The 19,524-nt window shown below is 45.7% G+C and overlaps 1 protein-coding gene and 1 pseudogene across 1 annotated transcript; one reads left to right on the top strand and one right to left on the bottom strand.

Annotated features, from left to right (window-relative positions):
* Positions 1 to 850: 850 nt before the first annotated feature.
* On the bottom strand, positions 851 to 5,099 carry LOC133027206 (sialoadhesin-like). The gene is made up of 7 exons (XM_061094237.1): positions 5,046 to 5,099; positions 4,527 to 4,904; positions 3,577 to 3,870; positions 3,232 to 3,480; positions 1,815 to 1,890; positions 1,665 to 1,704; positions 851 to 1,048 (listed from the first exon to the last, which is right to left on the bottom strand). The coding sequence occupies exons 1-7, from the start codon at positions 5,086 to 5,088 to the stop codon at positions 851 to 853; spliced, it is 1,278 nt and encodes a 425-aa protein (XP_060950220.1). The 5' UTR covers positions 5,089 to 5,099.
* Positions 5,100 to 15,341: 10,242 nt separating this feature from the next.
* LOC133027204 (matrilin-4-like) lies at positions 15,342 to 18,210 on the top strand (annotated as a pseudogene).
* The last annotated feature ends 1,314 nt before the right edge of the window (positions 18,211 to 19,524 follow it).

The raw sequence follows: 19,524 nt of genomic DNA, 5'->3' as shown, positions 1-19,524 counted from the left end.
AGAATTAAATTATGATGTTTGAAGTCACTGTGTCAGAATCATTTTTTTGACAGATTTATTAAGATGCTGAAGCTTAATTGTTATAGTTTGACATTGAACCATATATTTTATTTCTCTTTTGAAAGAACAATAACATATGTTAATACATATTATTATTTAAAACTGCTATTGAATGTTTCTATAGATTTTTTGTCTTTCCAATGCAAACTAAACATTTACAGCTGATACTGGAAAAATGAACCCTGCCTCCTCCATGTCAGATGGGATGGATCACATTACATTTCATTACATTTCATTTAGCTGACGCTTTTATACAAAGCGACTTACAATAATTGCATTCAACCCTGAGGGTACAAACCAAGAACAAGGTACAGTCGGAAGAGGTGTGTTTTTAGTTTTCGGCGGAAGATGTGTAAACTTTCAGATGTCCGGATGTCGAGTGGGAGCTCATTCCACCATTTAGGAGCTAGGACAGAAAACAGTCGTGATTTTGATGAGTGTTTAGCTCGCTGTGATCACTTTCTCACTTTATCAAAATGTCCTCAAAAAGACAGAGTCCTACATTTTGTATTTCAGGGTTAAGTCTCCAGTTTTACAAAAAAATATATATGATTAATAATATATAAGAATATGACACAGTTTGTACATAACAGGATACTTTTAAAAACTAACACAATTTAACTTAAAATATGATCTTATGTGTGTAGACTCAGTATTTAAGCCTTTGGGACTTTTATTTGAATGAAGCTAAAAAAAAAATAAGAAAAAATCACAGATAAATACAAATAAAAGCAGTTTGATGTGTTTTTATCATTTGTTTTCACACAGACACACATGACAATTATTTTCTTTACTTCTGCGTAGAGGTCTTTGGAGTTCTCACTTTCACTTGTGCGTATACCGTGTCCTGCTGCTGCTCACGGTCCCGCAGGGAGTCTGAGGACAGAACAGCTCGTTGCCTGGAGAAGTCGATCTCACCGTAATGGAGGCGTTCTTCCTCGTTTCTTGTGGCTGAGTTTGTGAGGACCAGCTCTTCTCCTGTTTGACTCTAACAAAAATAAATCCAACAGGAAACATGATGTCAACATAAGTCATCACCAGAAAAATATTCAGGTGGTTAAAATCAGATTATGTCTCAGCACAGACACTGCTAAAGGTATTATAGTCACTGACAACATTTAAATGGACACCAATAATCAGGCTATTATAATTATGATTTTTAGGTGAAATGCTAATAGAATATTAGAATATATCTGTGATCTGCTTCACCCTTAATGCTGTCCCGTAGCAACAGAGCTGCAGTTGGACACAGTTTTAATTTCCCTTCTCATTTTTAACAAGTGTAAAATAAGCTGTTCGGTGAAGTTGATGCCTGACACTAACATTTAAAAGTGTCAACTTGGGACATTTTGGTCTCGTCACTTGCCCCCCCCCAGTTTGTCACAGAAGCACAAAGACACATGGGATAGTTTGGCTCGGGAAGGTTCCACCCGTAAGGATTAAGTCCTTTGTTGCTCTGGAATGGATGAACATCTGACAGTCACAGCTCTTGTTTAACACCAACTCGGTTCATGTGTCGCTGATAACCGTATGTGAAATCTGGTTAATATCAGCATATTGTTTCCATGGAAATATGACGACTGTCTTATTATATGTTTTCCCACCTGAGTCTGTTGTACTGCTGGATGTCTTGACCTCAAATACCTGGAAAACACGACAGGATTTTAGATGAGTCATCGTGAGTTTAAAGTTAAGTATAAAATGTCAGCATCAGTAAACAAGTCATGAAACATGTTTTGATTTTAGAAACTCACCAAACGAAGATAATTGAGCAGACGAGAAGGACGCTCCCAGCAATTCCTCCAACAACTGGTTCCCATCGTAGAGGTTCTGATGGAGAACAGGAGGAGGTTGGTTACCCTGAGAGAAGACGTGATTCATTGTGGACAAGCACTGATGTGATGAAGCTGTGCTCAGCTACTGGTATGAAGTTGTGTTGGGGGCTCTTGATTAATTATTGTGAGACTTTAATTTGTTGGGTCTGGTGGATCCAGTTTGGCATATTCTTTATCGTGTTGGCATCAGATAACGGTGGTGGACCAGGACCGAGGCGGCAGCTGATGATGGATCCTAACTGGCGGCAGTGGACAATGACTGTGGACTATAGTGGATCCCATCTTGATGCTGGATCCTGATCTTGCCGGCTGCTGACCATAGACTTTGATTGCAGCAGGACTGCTTGATATATAATATTTCTTATATATTAAAGTTTTTTGGGCTTTGCGTTTAGTAGTTCTTATTTTAATTTGGGTCCATGTTTCCTTGTATGTCGCTCTCTTGCTTTATTTCCTATCTTTGTGGAGATTTCCTCCTCAGAGATTTCTTCCCTGCCCTGCTGTGTTCCACATTTGTTCAATTTAAACATTGTTTAAACATTGTTGTTAAATTTTGTTTGGGAAATGTAACAGAACGGTTGCACAATAAACTCAAAGAGAGGAAAGAGTCAGGGAGTGGACATTTCACATGCAGAGAAGCAGCATGAGCACGAGGAGAAGAGCTGCAGTGGGGGGGAAGAAAATCTGTCTAAGCAACAAAATGTCTTCGGGCAAGTGCACAGTTTGGGCACAAGCAGAGTATGTTTGACTGCAAGGGTTTAGAGTGAAAGCACTCAAAATCTGAACATGAACACTATAAGTGCTGCTCTGAAACTGAAAGTCCACACTCTTGAATGAAGAGAGGAAAAAATGTATTGATAACCATGACTACGTAAAGGGCTATTTGAAGTGTGTGTGGGACAGTAACAAAAAGTCAGAACAGCCACATAAATTATAGCTCAGATTGGGTTCGGACAAAAAAAACAGAATAACTATCCCATTGGGTCAAAGTTGTTTTTCTCTGGGATTATCCTTCCATTACTTCTTCCCCCTCTTCTCTGTTGGTTCATCTGTTCAGTTTGCACATTTGCATCTTGTTCACTCACGCTTGTTATCATTGTGTTTCTTTTCCTTGTTCTTGATGTTTGTGTATTTTGTATTATTGAGTTCTATCTGCTAACAAGGTTTGTCACTAATTATTCTGTCGCACCAACCTGCTTTGCCTTATTTGTTTCCTGCTTCTTATAAACCTCACAATACGGCACTGTATCACATTCCAAGTGCGCCCAGAACATTAGACAAACAGAAGAATAAAATGAGAAAGCAGTCGATGAGATTTACATTTGTGAATATTTACCCTTCAGGTGAATGTTGGGTGACCTCTGACCACCAAGAGTATTATTCGCCTCACAGAAATAAACTCCTCCATCTGTGGCACTGACACTGTAAACGGCTCCTTCAGACACGTTTGTGGCTCCGTCCGGGTTCCTCTTGAACCAAGTGAAGTGGTGGACGGAAGGATTGGCTCTGCTGGTGCAGGTCAGGTTCACCCATCCACCTGCCGACAGTGACCGACTAACGGATGCCAACGTGTCCTTGGGGGCATCTGGGAAGGATTTAACACAGTTGTAGTAGAGAACAGAGGCATCAGATTTTCCAATTGAGATCTTCATGATTCAAAGACAAACTGTGGTCGACTCACAGGAAATGTTGAGAGTCACTTTGTGTTGAGTTGACTTCACACGTTCAGGATATTTGGCCGAGCAGGTGATGTTGCATCCATCATGTATGTCTGACAGACTGATGTTTACTTGGATTTGAGTTGAAAAGGTTCCATCAGCATTTCCCTGTATGTGGTTGTGAGGCGGTGGTTTGTTGTCCCAGGTTAGTTCGGGGGGGGATGCAGGACAGGGGGTGGGAGCTGAGCAGGTCACGTTGAGAGACTCCCCCTCCCTCAGGTCACCTGACATTTCAATATTGGGTATTGGAGGATCATCTGTGAAATCAAACATTATTCACCAAAAACACATCACACTTTGTATTGATGATCAAACTTCTGGAACTTTGATCCTTTTAATGTAAACTCTACCTTCTCAGCTGTGCTCAGCGAGTACGTCATCAGTGTAATGATTACAACTGTCACTGTTGTGTAATTATTTAATTTAATTACATGTTTCACAGTAAAGGTGAGTATATAATATTATATATATATATACACATGTATAATACTCATTATACCTGTTTTACAGATATATACTTATATTAGATAAACATTTTAATATTTTTTGTTTTTGTTTAATTTGTATATTCATATACTTATCTATATTGATTCTTTTCACATCTCTTTTACTTTTTTATGATGTGATATTTCTAATTTTAACATCCGTCTGTACTGACCATGGTATTTCCTCATTTTAAAGTTCTGAGATTTGCTCACTTCCTGAAAATATTGTCTTCCTCCTTCTGAAAAATGGGTGGATTGCGTTTTGTATTGTCTCATATTCACATTCACAAATCCAAACTTAGCTCATAGATCTTAATAAGGTATGATATCCTCCGTTCTTGCCCCTCAACAAGAGTAAGGAAGACCTGATGATAAGTGCCGTGCAAATAAAATCTGTTTGGTTGATTGAAAATCACAATCTCTCTTACCTGTAATGTTTATTTGAAGAGGATGACAACCAGCTGTTGCTCTGAACGATTGTCCTTCAACTCTGAAGAAGTATTCATCTGTGTCGTTTTTTTTCAAACCGAAAAATACACTGGTGCAGTCTTTCTGGTTCAGATCTCCAGTAATGTTCACTTCATAGACGTTGTCTGACCTGCTGCCATTGAAGATCACATTGTTTGGAAATATTCCAAATCTGGTGTCCCTTTTAATCCACACACCGACGTTGTTGCCTGTAAAACTTTGTTCTGGTTTAGCACTAAATTTACAGGGGATCTGCAAACAGGATCCACTCAGTGCTTCCATGGTCTTTGGTGCAGTGATGTTGAGATCTGATGGAGGAGGACAAACAGCCAAAGCTCCTGTAAACAAAGTGTAAGGACAAAGATCAGCATCGTCTGTCATGTTGTGTTTAACCTTTTTCAGTCACAACTCTACACACTTCTCCTTTAGCTGAGAATTTCCAGTTATAATTGATTCAAGTAACTTAACCAACAGCTCACCTGTAACAAAGAGGACACTGAGTAACAAGAGGATTGTCATCATCTTCAAAACTGTTTCCAACAATCTGCAAACAGAACAAATCTCTTTCCAAACACACTGTTTGAGTTGCTGTGAAACCTCCACATCAAACGTCCTCTCTACTTAAGCAACTTCCCTCTTCAATTCTTCACAGGAAACATGTCTCATACCAGCCGACTTCTCTACCCAGCAGTAGGGTTTTGAAATAAATGGTGTTTGTGTAGTGGTCAAAAAGGTTTAGGGTGAGAGTTGAATGTCAATCGGGTCCAGCACATATATCCAGAATAACCGGGACGAGAGGCTGAGATTTCAGAAATACACAATTTATTCAATACGTGCAAATAATTTGAAAAGACGGATCAAACCGAACATGGATCATGTGCAAAGGTTGAAGTAGCAGGTCAAGAAGAAGATAACGTTCTACAGCTCACATGATGTTTTTTACCTTTATTTAAAAACCCTGTTAACGTTGAATAAAAACATTTTATTACCTGAACACGACTCATCTGTCAGAGTGTGTAGTTCTCACTGCGACCACCAGGTGTTGAACTGAGCCTCCCACCCGCTCTGCAGCCTCCACAAGCTCCGCCCCCTTCATGTCACCTGAACACGAAAACATTTCTAATCATTTTGTTTAAAACAAACACTCACAAGTCTGTCTCTCCACCTGTCTGTCTGCGACTCGCCTGTCTGTCTGTCTCTCCACCTGTCTGTCTGTCTCTCCACCTGTCTGTCTGTCTCTCCACCTGTCTGTCTGTCTCTCCACCTGTCTGTCTGTCTCTCCACCTGTCTGTCTGTGACTCACCTGTCTGTCTGTCTCTCCACCTGTCTGTCTGTGACTCACCTGTCTGTCTGCGACTCGCCTGTCTGTCTGTGACTCACCTGTCTGTCTGTGACTCGCCTGTCTGTCTGTCTCTCCACCTGTCTGTCTGTCTCTCCACCTGTCTGTCTGTGACTCACCTGTCTGTCTGTCTCTCCACCTGTCTGTCTGTGACTCACCTGTCTGTCTGTCTCTCCACCTGTCTGTCTGTCTCTCCACCTGTCTGTCTGTCTCTCCACCTGTCTGTCTGTCTCTCCACCTGTCTGTCTGTCTCTCCACCTGTCTGTCTGTGACTCACCTGTCTGTCTGTCTCTCCACCTGTCTGTCTGTGACTCACCTGTCTGTCTGCGACTCGCCTGTCTGTCTGTGACTCACCTGTCTGTCTGTGACTCACCTGTCTGTCTGTCTCTCCACCTGTCTGTCTGTCTCTCCACCTGTCTGTCTGTGACTCACCTGTCTGTCTGTCTCTCCACCTATCTGTCTGTGACTCACCTGTCTGTCTGTCTCTCCACCTGTCTGTCTGTCTCTCCACCTGTCTGTCTGTGACTCACCTGTCGGTCTGTCTCTCCACCTGTCTGTCTGTGACTCACCTGTCTGTCTGTGACTCACCTGTCTGTCTGTCTCTCCACCTGTCTGTCTGTGACTCACCTGTCTGTCTGTCTCTCCACCTGTCTGTCTGTGACTCACCTGTCTGTCTGTGACTCACCTGTCTGTCTGTCTCTCCACCTGTCTGTCTGTGACTTACCTGTCTGTCTGTCTGTCTGTCTCTCCACCTGTCTGTCTGTGACTCACCTGTCTGTCTATCTCTCCACCTGTCTGTCTGTCTGTCTGTCTGTCTGTCTGTCTGTCTGTCTGTCTGTCTGTCTGTCTGTCTGTCTGTCTGTCTCTCCACCTGTCTGTCTGTGACTCACCTGTCTGTCTGTCTCTCCACCTGTCTGTCTGTGACTCACCTGTCTGTCTGTCTCTCCACCTGTCTGTCTGTGACTCACCTGTCTGTCTGTCTCTCCACCTGTCTGTCTGTGACTCACCTGTCTGTCTGTCTCTCCACCTGTCTGTCTGTGACTTACCTGTCTGTCTGTCTGTCTGTCTCTCCACCTGTCTGTCTGTGACTCACCTGTCTGTCTGTCTCTCCACCTGTCTGTCTGTCTCTCCACCTGTCTGTCTGTGACTCACCTGTCTGTCTATCTCTCCACCTGTCTGTCTGTCTGTCTCTCCACCTGTCTGTCTGTGACTCACCTGTCTGTCTGTCTCTCCACCTGTCTGTCTGTGACTCACCTGTCTGTCTGTCTCTCCACCTGTCTGTCTGTGACTCACCTGTCTGTCTGTCTCTCCACCTGTCTGTCTGTGACTCACCTGTCTGTCTGTGACTCACCTGTCTGTCTGTCTCTCCACCTGTCTGTCTGTCTCTCCACCTGTCTGTCTGTGACTCACCTGTCTGTCTGTCTCTCCACCTGTCTGTCTGTGACTCACCTGTCTGTCTGTGACTCACCTGTCTGTCTGTCTCTCCACCTGTCTGTCTGTCTCTCCACCTGTCTGTCTGTGACTCACCTGTCGGTCTGTCTCTCCACCTGTCTGTCTGTGACTCACCTGTCTGTCTGTGACTCACCTGTCTGTCTGTCTCTCCACCTGTCTGTCTGTGACTCACCTGTCTGTCTGTCTCTCCACCTGTCTGTCTGTGACTCACCTGTCTGTCTGTGACTCACCTGTCTGTCTGTCTCTCCACCTGTCTGTCTGTGACTCACCTGTCTGTCTGTCTCTCCACCTGTCTGTCTGTGACTTACCTGTCTGTCTGTCTGTCTGTCTCTCCACCTGTCTGTCTGTGACTCACCTGTCTGTCTGTCTCTCCACCTGTCTGTCTGTCTCTCCACCTGTCTGTCTGTGACTCACCTGTCTGTCTATCTCTCCACCTGTCTGTCTGTCTGTCTGTCTGTCTGTCTGTCTCTCCACCTGTCTGTCTGTGACTCACCTGTCTGTCTGTCTCTCCACCTGTCTGTCTGTGACTCACCTGTCTGTCTGTCTCTCCACCTGTCTGTCTGTGACTCACCTGTCTGTCTGTCTCTCCACCTGTCTGTCTGTGACTCACCTGTCTGTCTGTGACTCACCTGTCTGTCTGTCTCTCCACCTGTCTGTCTGTCTCTCCACCTGTCTGTCTGTGACTCACCTGTCTGTCTGTCTCTCCACCTGTCTGTCTGTGACTCACCTGTCTGTCTGTGACTCACCTGTCTGTCTGTCTCTCCACCTGTCTGTCTGTGACTCACCTGTCTGTCTGTCTCTCCACCTGTCTGTCTGTGACTCACCTGTCTGTCTGTGACTCACCTGTCTGTCTGCCTCTCCACCTGTCTGTCTGTGACTCACCTGTCTGTCTGTCTCTCCACCTGTCTGTCTGTGACTCACCTGTCTGTTTGTCTCTCCACCTGTCTGTCTGTGACTCACCTGTCTGTCTGTCTCTCCACCTGTCTGTCTGTGACTCACCTGTCTGTCTGTGACTCACCTGTCTGTCTGTCTCTCCACCTGTTTGTCTGTCTCTCCACCTGTCTGTCTGTGACTCACCTGTCTGTCTGTCTCTCCACCTGTTTGTCTGTCTCTCCACCTGTCTGTCTGTGACTCACCTGTCTGTCTGTCTCTCCACCTGTCTGTCTGTGACTCACCTGTCTGTCTGCCTCTCCACCTGTCTGTCTGTGACTCACCTGTCTGTCTGTCTCTCCACCTGTCTGTCTGTGACTCACCTGTCTGTCTGTCTCTCCACCTGTCTGTCTGTGACTCACCTGTCTGTCTGCCTCTCCACCTGTCTGTCTGTGACTCACCTGTCTGTCTGTCTCTCCACCTGTCTGTCTGTGACTCACCTGTCTGTTTGTCTCTCCACCTGTCTGTCTGTGACTCACCTGTCTGTCTGTCTCTCCACCTGTCTGTCTGTGACTCACCTGTCTGCCTGTCTCTCCACCTGTCTGTCTGTGACTCACCTGTCTGTCTGTGACTCACCTGTCTGTCTGTCTCTCCACCTGTCTGTCTGTGACTCACCTGTCTGTCTGTCTCTCCACCTGTCTGTCTGTGACTCACCTGTCTGTCTGTCTCTACACCTGTCTGTCTGTGACTCACCTGTCTGTGTGTCTCTCCACCTGTCTGTCTGTGACTCACCTGTCTGTCTGTGACTCACCTGTCTGTGTGTCTCTCCACCTGTCTGTCTGTGACTCACCTGTCTGTTTGTCTCTCCACCTGTCTGTCTGTGACTCACCTGTCTGTCTGTCTCTCCACCTGTCTGTCTGTGACTCACCTGTCTGCCTGTCTCTCCACCTGTCTGTCTGTGACTCACCTGTCTGTCTGTGACTCACCTGTCTGTCTGTCTCTCCACCTGTCTGTCTGTGACTCACCTGTCTGTCTGTCTCTCCACCTGTCTGTCTGTGACTCACCTGTCTGTCTGTCTCTACACCTGTCTGTCTGTGACTCACCTGTCTGTGTGTCTCTCCACCTGTCTGTCTGTGACTCACCTGTCTGTCTGTGACTCACCTGTCTGTCTGTCTCTCCACCTGTCTGTCTCCATCTCAGTCTTCAGTCTGTCGACAGTTTGTTGGAGCAGCTCTTCAGGACGACAGGTGTCTCCTTCCTCTCGTTCTATTGGACGACAGAGATGCCTGTCACCCAAAGACCCCTCCTCACAGTGGCCTTCATGTGCTGGAGACACCCCCTGGTGGATTGTGGGAGATGGAGTTCGACTTTCGTCTTCACTCCACCCGTCCATCACATGTTCGTTGTCCTCCTCTGAGTTCATCTCTGTGTCAGAGGTGATGTCATCTCACCCGTTTTCTCCGTGTCAGCGCTGGCGTGTGGCGTGTCACTGGCGTGTGGCGTGTCACTGGCGTGTGGCGTGTCACTGGATTGTGGCGTGTCACTGGCTTGTGGCGTGTCACTGGCGTGTGGCGTGTCACTGGCGTGTGGCGTGTCACTGGCGTGTGGCGTGTCACTGGCTTGTGGCGTGTCACTGGCTTGTGGCGTGTCACTGGCGTGTGGCGTGTCACTGGCGTGTGGCGTGTCACTGGCTTGTGGCGTGTCACTGGCTTGTGGCGTGTCACTGGCGTGTGGCGTGTCACTGGCGTGTGGCGTGTCACTGGCGTGTGGCGTGTCACTGGCTTGTGGCGTGTCACTGGTTTGTGGCGTGTCACTGGCGTGTGGCATGTCACTGGCTTGTGGCGTGTCACTGGTTTGTGGCGTGTCACTGGCTTGTGGCGTGTCACTGGCGTGTGGCGTGTCACTGGCTTGTGGCGTGTCACTGGCTTGTGGCGTATCACTGGTTTGTGGCGTGTCACTGGCGTGTGGCGTGTCACTGGCTTGTGGCGTGTCACTGGTTTGTGGCGTGTCACTGGCGTGTGGCATGTCACTGGCTTGTGGCGTGTCACTGGCTTGTGGCGTGTCACTGGCGTGTGGCGTGTCACTGGCGTGTGGCGTGTCACTGGCTTGTGGCGTGTCACTGGCTTGTGGCGTGTCACTGGCTTGTGGCGTGTCACTGGCGTGTGGCGTGTCACTGGCGTGTGGCGTGTCACTGGCTTGTGGCGTGTCACTGGCTTGTGGCGTGTCACTGGCTTGTGGCGTGTCACTGGCTTGTGGCGTGTCACTGGCTTGTGGCGTGTCACTGGCGTGTGGCGTGTCACTGGCGTGTGGCGTGTCACTGGCGTGTGGCGTATCACTGGCGTGTGGCGTGTCACTGGCTTGTGGCGTGTCACTGTCTTGTGGCGTGTCACTGGCTTGTGGCGTGTCACTGGCGTGTGGCGTGTCACTGGCGTGTGGCGTATCACTGGCGTGTGGCGTGTCACTGGCTTGTGGCGTGTCACTGGCGTGTGGCGTGTCACTGGCGTGTGGCGTGTCACTGGCGTGTGGCGTATCACTGGCGTGTGGCGTGTCACTGGCGTGTGGCGTGTCACTGGCTTGTGGCGTGTCACTGGCGTGTGGCGTGTCACTGGCGGGTTGTTGATCCTCCGTCTTGTTCAAAGTCTGAAGGAAAGAAGAAAATTAAAAACAATCACAGCAGCTCATGTTCTGATAGGGGGAGGGTCAGGTCCAATCCCCTGTGATCATGTGACTGATTTACCTGAGCGAGCAGAATCTGCAGACTGACGTTCTGTTGCCTCAGTGTTTCCATGGTAACCTCCATCTCGGAGCACCTGTCCTCCAGGATGCTGTGTTCTGATTGGACGGTGAGTCTCCACTCCTGCATCTCCTGCTCCAGCAGCCTGACGACAAACAAACATGACGACTTGTACGTCCAAGCTTGTCTCCGATTGGTCTCGTGTGTTTCTCACCACTTGTCTCGCTGCAGGTTTCCGACGTCGGTCGTCAGCGTCTGAAAATCGACACAAACAAATATTACACAACAAATAAACAAACATTTAAACAACAGTTCTGTCATCAGACGTCACCTCATCAGTCTGCAGAGCTTTAGACGAGCAGGAGCTGTGATGGGTTGGAAATAAACACATCTAAATCAAACGCCGCCATCTCAGAGACGCACCGCAAACTTCAGCAATATGAAAATATTAATGTCTGACAGCACACACACAGTGAACACCAAGCCTTACCCCACAAAAACAAATCTTCCCCGGAACCTGCCTTGTAAAAATTTGCCCCTTACTAATCTTCGGAAGCCGTGCCGGGCTCGAGGCGATTTAAGGCACAAATCAGCGACCGAAACCCTGAAACGCCTGCAGAGAGCACGGCCTCCGCCCAGGATTGACTGCAAAAATAATAAAGGAAAAATAATATATGAGTGCCTGAAGAGCTGGATCAGCTCAGCTGGACCCCAGGCCAGATCCCCAGGACCAGTCAGGAGTCTTTGGACGCGCATGAGCCTGAAAGCGACCCCCCTGCTCGCCAAGTGGACAAATCCATGTCCCCCCTCCTCCTTAGGTAGAAAGAGGACACTCTGTGGAACCCAGTGCAGACGGTCCCTGAAGAAGTCCACCATCACAGCCAGTACTCTGGCCAGCAGACGTGCTGGGGGGGGGGGGGCACACATGCCAGTCGATGCCACAGCATGGAGGACACCGGGTTGTTGAAGAGGTTGAAACAGAGCAGCTCTCTTCTCATCTCCTCTGGCGCCATTCATATTTAAAGAGCCCAGTTTGTTATCACACATGTTGAGGATGAGAGTTTCTTTAGACAAAAAAACGTAGAGGATCAAAACAGACAGAGGAAAAAGAATACAGGGTTTAAACATTAACTGGCCATTTGGGCTCGGACTTTAGACATTCGTTTTTTCAGGCGGAAAACTTCCTGATCTGTGAAGGTCGGTTGGTGGGTATCTTCAGATCTCCCCATGAGAAACCTCACTGTGTCGAGGGAAAGTCTCAAGTCTGGGAAGAAGTCCTCCACTCTAACCAGTCTTGTGCCCTTAGTGTTTTGTAAAAAATTCTGGATTCCGGTGAAGGAGTAAACATCCCTCTTTCTATCCTCCTGCATGTTCTCCTGTGTTTCTGTTAAACTGTCCTCTGACTGAGGGGAAGAACACGGTTGGTTTATCTTTGATACTTTTTTTGCTTGGTCACTATTTGTCTTGTTTTTTTTTTTTTTTCTTTTGGCTGAAAGTTTGAGAAGATCTTACTCCATCAAAAACTCCTCCTCATCAGGGAGCTCTGCCTCTGCTCCTCTAGTGTCTGTGTGAGTATTTCTGACCTCGTTCTCCTGATGGACGTCCTCACTGTTCTCCTCCTGTGAAACCGGTGTGTCGCTCTGTGGCTCCATGCCTCAGCATCCCCCAAGGCAGGCGGGGGGGCCGGTGCGGAAGCAACGGAACCACCACCGGCCGAGGCAGGCGAGTGGCCCACTCCGGAGGCAGCCGACTGGCTCTCACCGGCTTTTTCTGGGCAAAAACGGATCAGGTGTCCCTCTTTCCCACAGCCAAAACATTTCATATTACCTGATGTAACATGCACCTTGTAGTTAAACTCCTCTATTTTAAAACTAAAAACCAGGTTTAATTCTTCCTCACTCTTCTTTAGCACCATGAACACGTGTCTCCTGAACGACATGACATGTTTGAGATGTGGAGATCTACAAAAAATGGGGATTATCTTTATAGGGGACATTAATTGTCCATGTCTAAGAGATAATTTTTCAGAAACGGGGGCACATTAGATATAAGGATCTTCTTCCAGGGACAACACAGGTGTAACAAGTGGGGGCTGATCCGCTGCTGTGTTTGCAATTTTGTCGTAATAATGCAAGGAAAAACATCCTCAGAACATTCAATCATTAGCTTCAGTAATGATGTCAAGGTTTCATTTATTGTATTTTCCTTGATGTTGAGTAAACTCCCTGCTCTCTCATCGCCCTATCCAAATATTACATTTTGAGAATGATGTGCTAATATTAGTGTTATTTTTAGTGAACAGTTTTTTCTATGTTCACTCTGTGCGGATTCAATATCCTGTTTTTCTTTCATGGTGAATCTTTTCTGATCTTTCTAAGATATGTGGCTCTCAAGTAGCAGCACGACCCTCTGCTGTTTGCAAAGAGAGGTGGAAAAAGGTGTTCCAGGGCAGTCTCCCATCCAAGTACTAACCAGGCCCAAACCTACTTAGCTTCTGAGATCAGACGAGAACAGGCGTTTTTTGATTATTTTGTATTACTGTCATCAAAATTATTTTGAGTTTACATTCATTACATGTACATTACTTTTTTACAAACTTCATGAATTGCCTGCCCCGTTCAGGGCTTGTACATTTAACATGCTTATCTCATACTTCACAGGAAACACAGAAAACAGAAAATTAAAAAAAAACAAAAACAAACATCCCTGTTAACCAAAATTCATTTTCACCTCATTCACATCTCCATTTATTATTTCAATAACAGTGCTATCGTCCACAAATACTTTTTAAACTCTTCTTCCCCAATAAAGCTCCTTATCCATTTCACATCTGTTTCTGGCAAGTTTTTGAACACAGTCCTTACATAACATTTCTTTTCTTCATAATGTGTCATGGTAAGTTGAGCAAGAGATGAACCCAGGAGGCAGAGGTATAAAATAAAAGGTAATTTAATATAACAAAAGTCTTTTAACAAGACACAAAACAAGAACACTAACAGATAACTATCGGCAATTACAGTCTCATCAGAAAACGTTTAGTGTCAACGTTTCCATCTCACAATCTGGCCTATCAGATTGTGAGATGCTAACGTTTGGTCTGCCCATTGTTTTGCATTGGCGTGTTTTCACGTCACGTGACTCCCAAGTTCCCGTCTGTGCAAACGAAAACATGGCGGACAATCCTCGATTTGTCAGATAAAAATGTCATTTTGTAACTTTGTTTGGGAATTAAAATACATTCTGACACCATTTCTACTAGAAATGTGCTCTTTGCTTCCATAATCTTCAGCCAGTTCATGCTTATGATCTACGTTTTGTTAGTTATCATGAAGATTTTGTCCGATCTCGGCAGAAAATTGTCGTTCCTAAGGTGGTTGCTAGGGACTCTGCAATCCCGGAAAGGCCTTTCACTATTGGTGTTGTGTGTGTGTATGAAGTTTGATTTTGTTTTCTAAAATACAGGATGGTATATGATTGAACTTAGAATTATTAACTATTTAGATTAACAAGGGATTTTTTTGTCTAACATTATTGGACTATACAAGATCAATTTGGTTGAATTTATGTAATACGACAATGATGGTTTTGTTCATAACAAGATGTTTGTATGTTGTAATAAAGTTTTAAGTAATAAATAGTATGCTTTGTGTCTCAATTCTTGAATCCAGGAGAATCCAACTGAAGCTAAAGGAGTTGCAGCAACATCCAAAACTGGGACAGACCAGTTTGTTTGGCTTGATGAGGACCAGGAAGGGCAACCTCTCCCAAAAAGGAGAAGAACAGGAGAGAAAAGGAAGCGCCGTCCAGCCACTGGTTCGTAGTTTTTTTCCTTTTTGTTCATTCAAAACCATACTTTATGTCTCCTCAAGCAAGATATCAAATGTTATTCCATCCTTCTGCAGATGCCTTGGGAAGCACGACCCTTCAAGTGCTCCATCTACTAGTGGACAACAGATGGATACTGGGACAGTCCAAAACATAGGTAGTTTTTTTTCTTCTTGTTTGTAATGAAGTGATACACTCTAGATATATTTACCCCATCTTTACATCTGTTATTCTCCTAACCTCGACCCCTTAATTCCCCCCTGTCAAGACTCCCTCATCCAGGAAGTGCAAAACCTCTTGGGATCTCCTACTGCAGAACCCCTCCCTTCAAAGTGGAAGGATAGGCAAACATCCACCTTGGAAAAGTGGACTTTGTTAAGGCCTTTTATGGTTAATCAGATGTTATTATCTGAGAAGCCTAAAGAGGGACTTTGTCAGCACTGCAGACAAAAGACTGCCGTAGTGAGGTGTCATGATTGTCTACCAAGAACACTTTACTGCTTAACCTGTGATTTTGCCATACACGGGTCTATGGTGCTCCATAAAAGAGCATCCATGGTAGAGGGGTTCTTCAGGCCACTGCCGCCATCAACATGCATCAAGGACGATGAGGGAGGAAAATTCTCCTACTATGAAAGAGGTATTTCTAAGTTACAAAACAGACTATTTTAGATAAATTTGATTAAATCCAAAAAATATGCTTGGTGAAATAAGCACTGACAGAATACAGAATAACAAAAGGTGTCAGCAAAGAGCCAGAGTACCTGGCTGCAGACAACATGGTTTTCCCATCAAGTCGAAACAGGATTAACTGGAATTCCACCATAGAAACTGCTTTCTATGAAAAAAAGAAATAAAACTGATGTGAGTTTAAATTCTATTTCACAAAAAACTTGACCAAAGCCTTGATCATCTTTTCATTGGATTTATTGGAAATGTAAGTTTTCATTTAGTGTTTTATTCACAAACAGTATAAAACAAGTTGATCTCAAAGCTTATTGGAGAATCGTGACGTCAAAAAAACAGTTTTTATTTGCTTCAAAGAAAAACACACGATTGTTTAAGTATTAACACAAAATACTTAACTCATACATACTTAACTAAGAAAACCATAGAAAATAGAGAGGCCTGTGACCCGGTGACTTCCTGTGGAGATTCGTGGCAGCTCCTGCTGGAGTCACCTGGAAGACGACAACTAGAAACAGAAACAAACATCCACAGGTTTCCAAACGTTACAGTTCTTATGATATAAGATACTGGGTCAATATCTGTTTTAATATGATGGCAGCAGCATTTATGTAGAAGAGGCTTTTCTATGATGGAGTATTATGGTCCTTCGTAAAGTCTCCGTCTCTTTCTCCTTCAGCCTGCAAGTCTGCCAACATGGACCTGGTGCTTCTGATCCACGGCTCCAAGAGCGTCCGCCCTCAGAACTTTGAGCTGGTCAAAAAGTTTGTCAACCAGGTTCGCTTCTTTTTCATGTTGACAATGAGCAGTATAATGACATCATTGTGTGTTACACACTTTCTTTTGTTGGAACGACGAGGTGGAACTGTAACTGACAGGAAGTGGATGTAACCTGAGAGTTCAGCAACAAACTTCAACCTGTTTTCACCAAGTTCTGTCTCCAGAGGAGCAACACGGAAGTTTCCTCTGTCTCCGTCTCCAGTGTCTCCTTCTGTTCACTTAGATTAGCTCCACCAGCCACTCCCTGCAGGAATGTGTGTGTGTGTGTGTGTGTGTCAGGTGAATATCCCCCTCCTCCTCCTCCTCCTCCTCCTCCTCCTCCTCCTCCTCCTCCTCCTCCTCCTCCTCCTCCTCCTCCTCCTCCTCCTCCTCCTCCTCCTCCTCCTCCTCCTCCTCCTCCTCCTCCTCCTCCTCCTCCTCCTCCTCCTCCTCCTCCTCCTCCTCCTCCTCCTCCTCCTCCAGCTGTGTCTCAGGTTGTTGACTCCTTGGACGTGTCCACTCACGCTGTCAGTTTAATGTTTTCATGTCAGACTCTGTGTGGAGAAAGTATTAAAAAGCGTCCTGAGAACCTGCCATTCATTCTGGAGCGACGTAAAGACAGTGTGATCATTTAATTATCATTACACAGTTCAGATAAAAGTTTTTATCTTATCGTTTTTAGCTAACCCTAACCCTAACCCAACTCCCAGTCCACACTACATTTTATTTCACGAGCCGCCAACAGGTAAATAGAATCCTTTATTATTAGTCCCACAGTGGGGAAATTTGAGGGTTTTACAGCAGCAGCGCAGGCACAGTGCAACAAGAACAAAAGAAAGAGCAAAACAACCTAGTAAGAAACAAAAACAACAATAAGCAAAAAGATACAAAGAGAAGCGCCTGCTCAGGTCCCGGTGGGTTGAGACTAAAGGCCGGCGCATGCTTCTGCGTTTTCACGGGAACGGAGACGCAAGAACCCTTCCGGGCCCCTCACGGCCCTTCCTACGTCCTTACGTGCGTCGGCCAATTTTTCTAACTAGACGGCAAAGCCCCGCAAGCGTCACCCGCCCGCGAGGGCTGTGATTGGTCTGCTGACTACATCATTTCCGGAGTCGCATTTCCGGTTCATGCCCGGAAACCACGGAAGATTTAGAAGAACGAATATGGACCAGATAGAAGAGCACTTGGCAGAAGAGATCCGACACTATGTCCACTAGTAGAACCCGTCACTAACCGGCGGATTTTTCCACCAGAAAAAAGCTCTGAGGAGCCGCCGTGGTGATGTAAATAAATCGCTCTTCTTCGTGCAACACACGAAGAAGAGCCGACTTCGACAAAAAACATTACTGCGCCTAGTGTTCTGGCGGGGAATTGCATGGCAACACGCGCAACGGTTGGAGAACCATGAATGAGAACGAGTCCTGCGTTACAGCTGCGTGCCTTCGGGCCCCTGACGACGCAGAAGCATGCGCCGGCCTTAACAGAAACCTGTCCACTCATCTCTGTGTGTGTGTAGGTTGAGCACATGGAGAAAGGGACGATAACGGGACTGGCCCTGAAGCACATGCTGGAGAACAGTTTCTCCGAGGCCGAGGGCGCTCGTCCCGCCAGCCGCAACATCCCACGCATCGGACTGGTCTTCACAGACGGACGCTCCCAGGATGACATCACCGAGTTCGCCAAGATGCCCAAAGAAGCCGGTAAGACTCGAGCGGTGAGAGGGTCCACGCAAGATCTACGGTCTGTTCTCTGGATCTGTTAGTTGATGAGTGGCTGCAGATGAACGGTCTTTGTGTGCACGTACGCAGGCATCACCATGTACGCTGTGGGCGTGGGGAAAGCTGTGGAGGAGGAGCTTCGTGATATAGCGTCCAAACCCGTTGAGAAACATTTCTAATACACCACCGACTTCATGGCCATCAGCACCATCGCTGAGAACCTCAAACTGAACGTGTGTCCAGGTACAATCCTCCACTGAGGACGCTGCGTCTTCACAATGTGCAGGAGCCCCACGACATACACAACACACAACACCACACACTTATTATCTGTTTGCCAATGTCAAATGTTTTATTTTATAGAATTAACAATTCAGAAAAGATGTGCATTTATTTTTATGTTTTACTTAATTTTAAATTCTTAATTCGAGCTCTGTATATTAGGTTGTATCTGTGAGTAAGAAGTTATTGGTTAAACTGTCAAATATCAAGTCTCAATTACATTTCTTTGTGACAAGAGTTTGACAATGAAGGCGTTTTCTTTTTTGACATTCAACATTTTTTACATCTTAATTTGGCAAAAGTCTGAATGGATCAGCTCAACTTTTCATACTGTATATTTTACTCAAACATGTAAAAACTACATCTTCTTTTTAAAAATTCAAACGTGAAACCATTCCCAGAGAAGACGAAGATAATGCCGGCAGGGTAATTTAATATCTTGTTGTTTGGCTCCATCTACTGGCAAAGGTGCGACATGACAATTGGGAGAATAACTATATATTCATAAATGAACCTTATTCCACATGTAAACAAGAGAATCAATCAATCAATCAAGTTTTATTTGTATAGCCCCATTCACAAATCACAGTTTGTCTCATAGGGCTTTAACATTGTGTGACATCCTCTGTCCTTAACCCTCAACAAGAGTAAGGAAAAACTACTAAAAACCCTTTTCACAGGTAAAAATATGTAGAAACCTCAGAGAGACACACATGTGAGGATCCGTCTCTCAGGACGGACAGAAGTGCAATAGATGTCAGGTGTAAGAAAACATCATCAGGATTTTTAGCAGCATCCATGAGGCTAAACATTTTTCAATACTATGTGTCAGGCAGTCCCGCTGCAATCACAGTCTCTGGCCAGCAGCAAGACCACGATCCAGCATCAGGATGGGATCCACTATAGTCCACAGTCATTGTCCACTGCAGCCAGTTAGGATCCATTATCAGCTGCCGCCTCGGTCGTGGTCCCTCATCATCCGATGCCAACGCGACAAAGGATCCTCCATTACAACGACGATCAGCTGGCACGATACAGAATCCACCGAACTGGATCCACCATTGCGACCTCTGACACGCAATCCACAATCATAATCCATGGTGCGGCCACAGCTGTGGCCGTGCATCCGCGGGCGCTAAGGCACAGAAACTCCGGGAAAAGGAGTCAAGTTAGTAACATGTACTGATGAGATAAGAATTATCTTGATGTGATAAATATGGAGAAAAAGGAAGGAGAAGCAGGAAAGAGAAGCTCCGTGTGTCTTGTGTCATAAATTCCCTGTGCGTCTTAGC

Source organism: Limanda limanda, chromosome 20 (genome assembly GCF_963576545.1).
Source record: "Limanda limanda chromosome 20, fLimLim1.1, whole genome shotgun sequence".
Lineage (NCBI taxonomy): Eukaryota > Metazoa > Chordata > Actinopteri > Pleuronectiformes > Pleuronectidae > Limanda > Limanda limanda.
The sequence above is the reverse complement of the archived record's forward strand: the minus strand, read 5'-3'. Positions and strand labels throughout refer to the sequence as shown.

What these genes read in the sequence shown, in the direction of transcription:
- LOC133027206 (XM_061094237.1), bottom strand. Translation starts at nt 5,088, where the DNA reads ATGATGACAATCCTCTTGTTACTCAGTGTCCTCTTTGTTACAG. An exon ending in CAGTGTCCTCTTTGTTACAG is followed by an intron (nt 4,905 to 5,045) that starts GTGAGCTGTTGG and finishes CTTTGTTTACAG; the next exon opens with GAGCTTTGGCTGTTTGTCCT. An exon ending in TGCTCAATTATCTTCGTTTG is followed by an intron (nt 1,705 to 1,814) that starts GTGAGTTTCTAA and finishes CGTGTTTTCCAG; the next exon opens with GTATTTGAGGTCAAGACATC.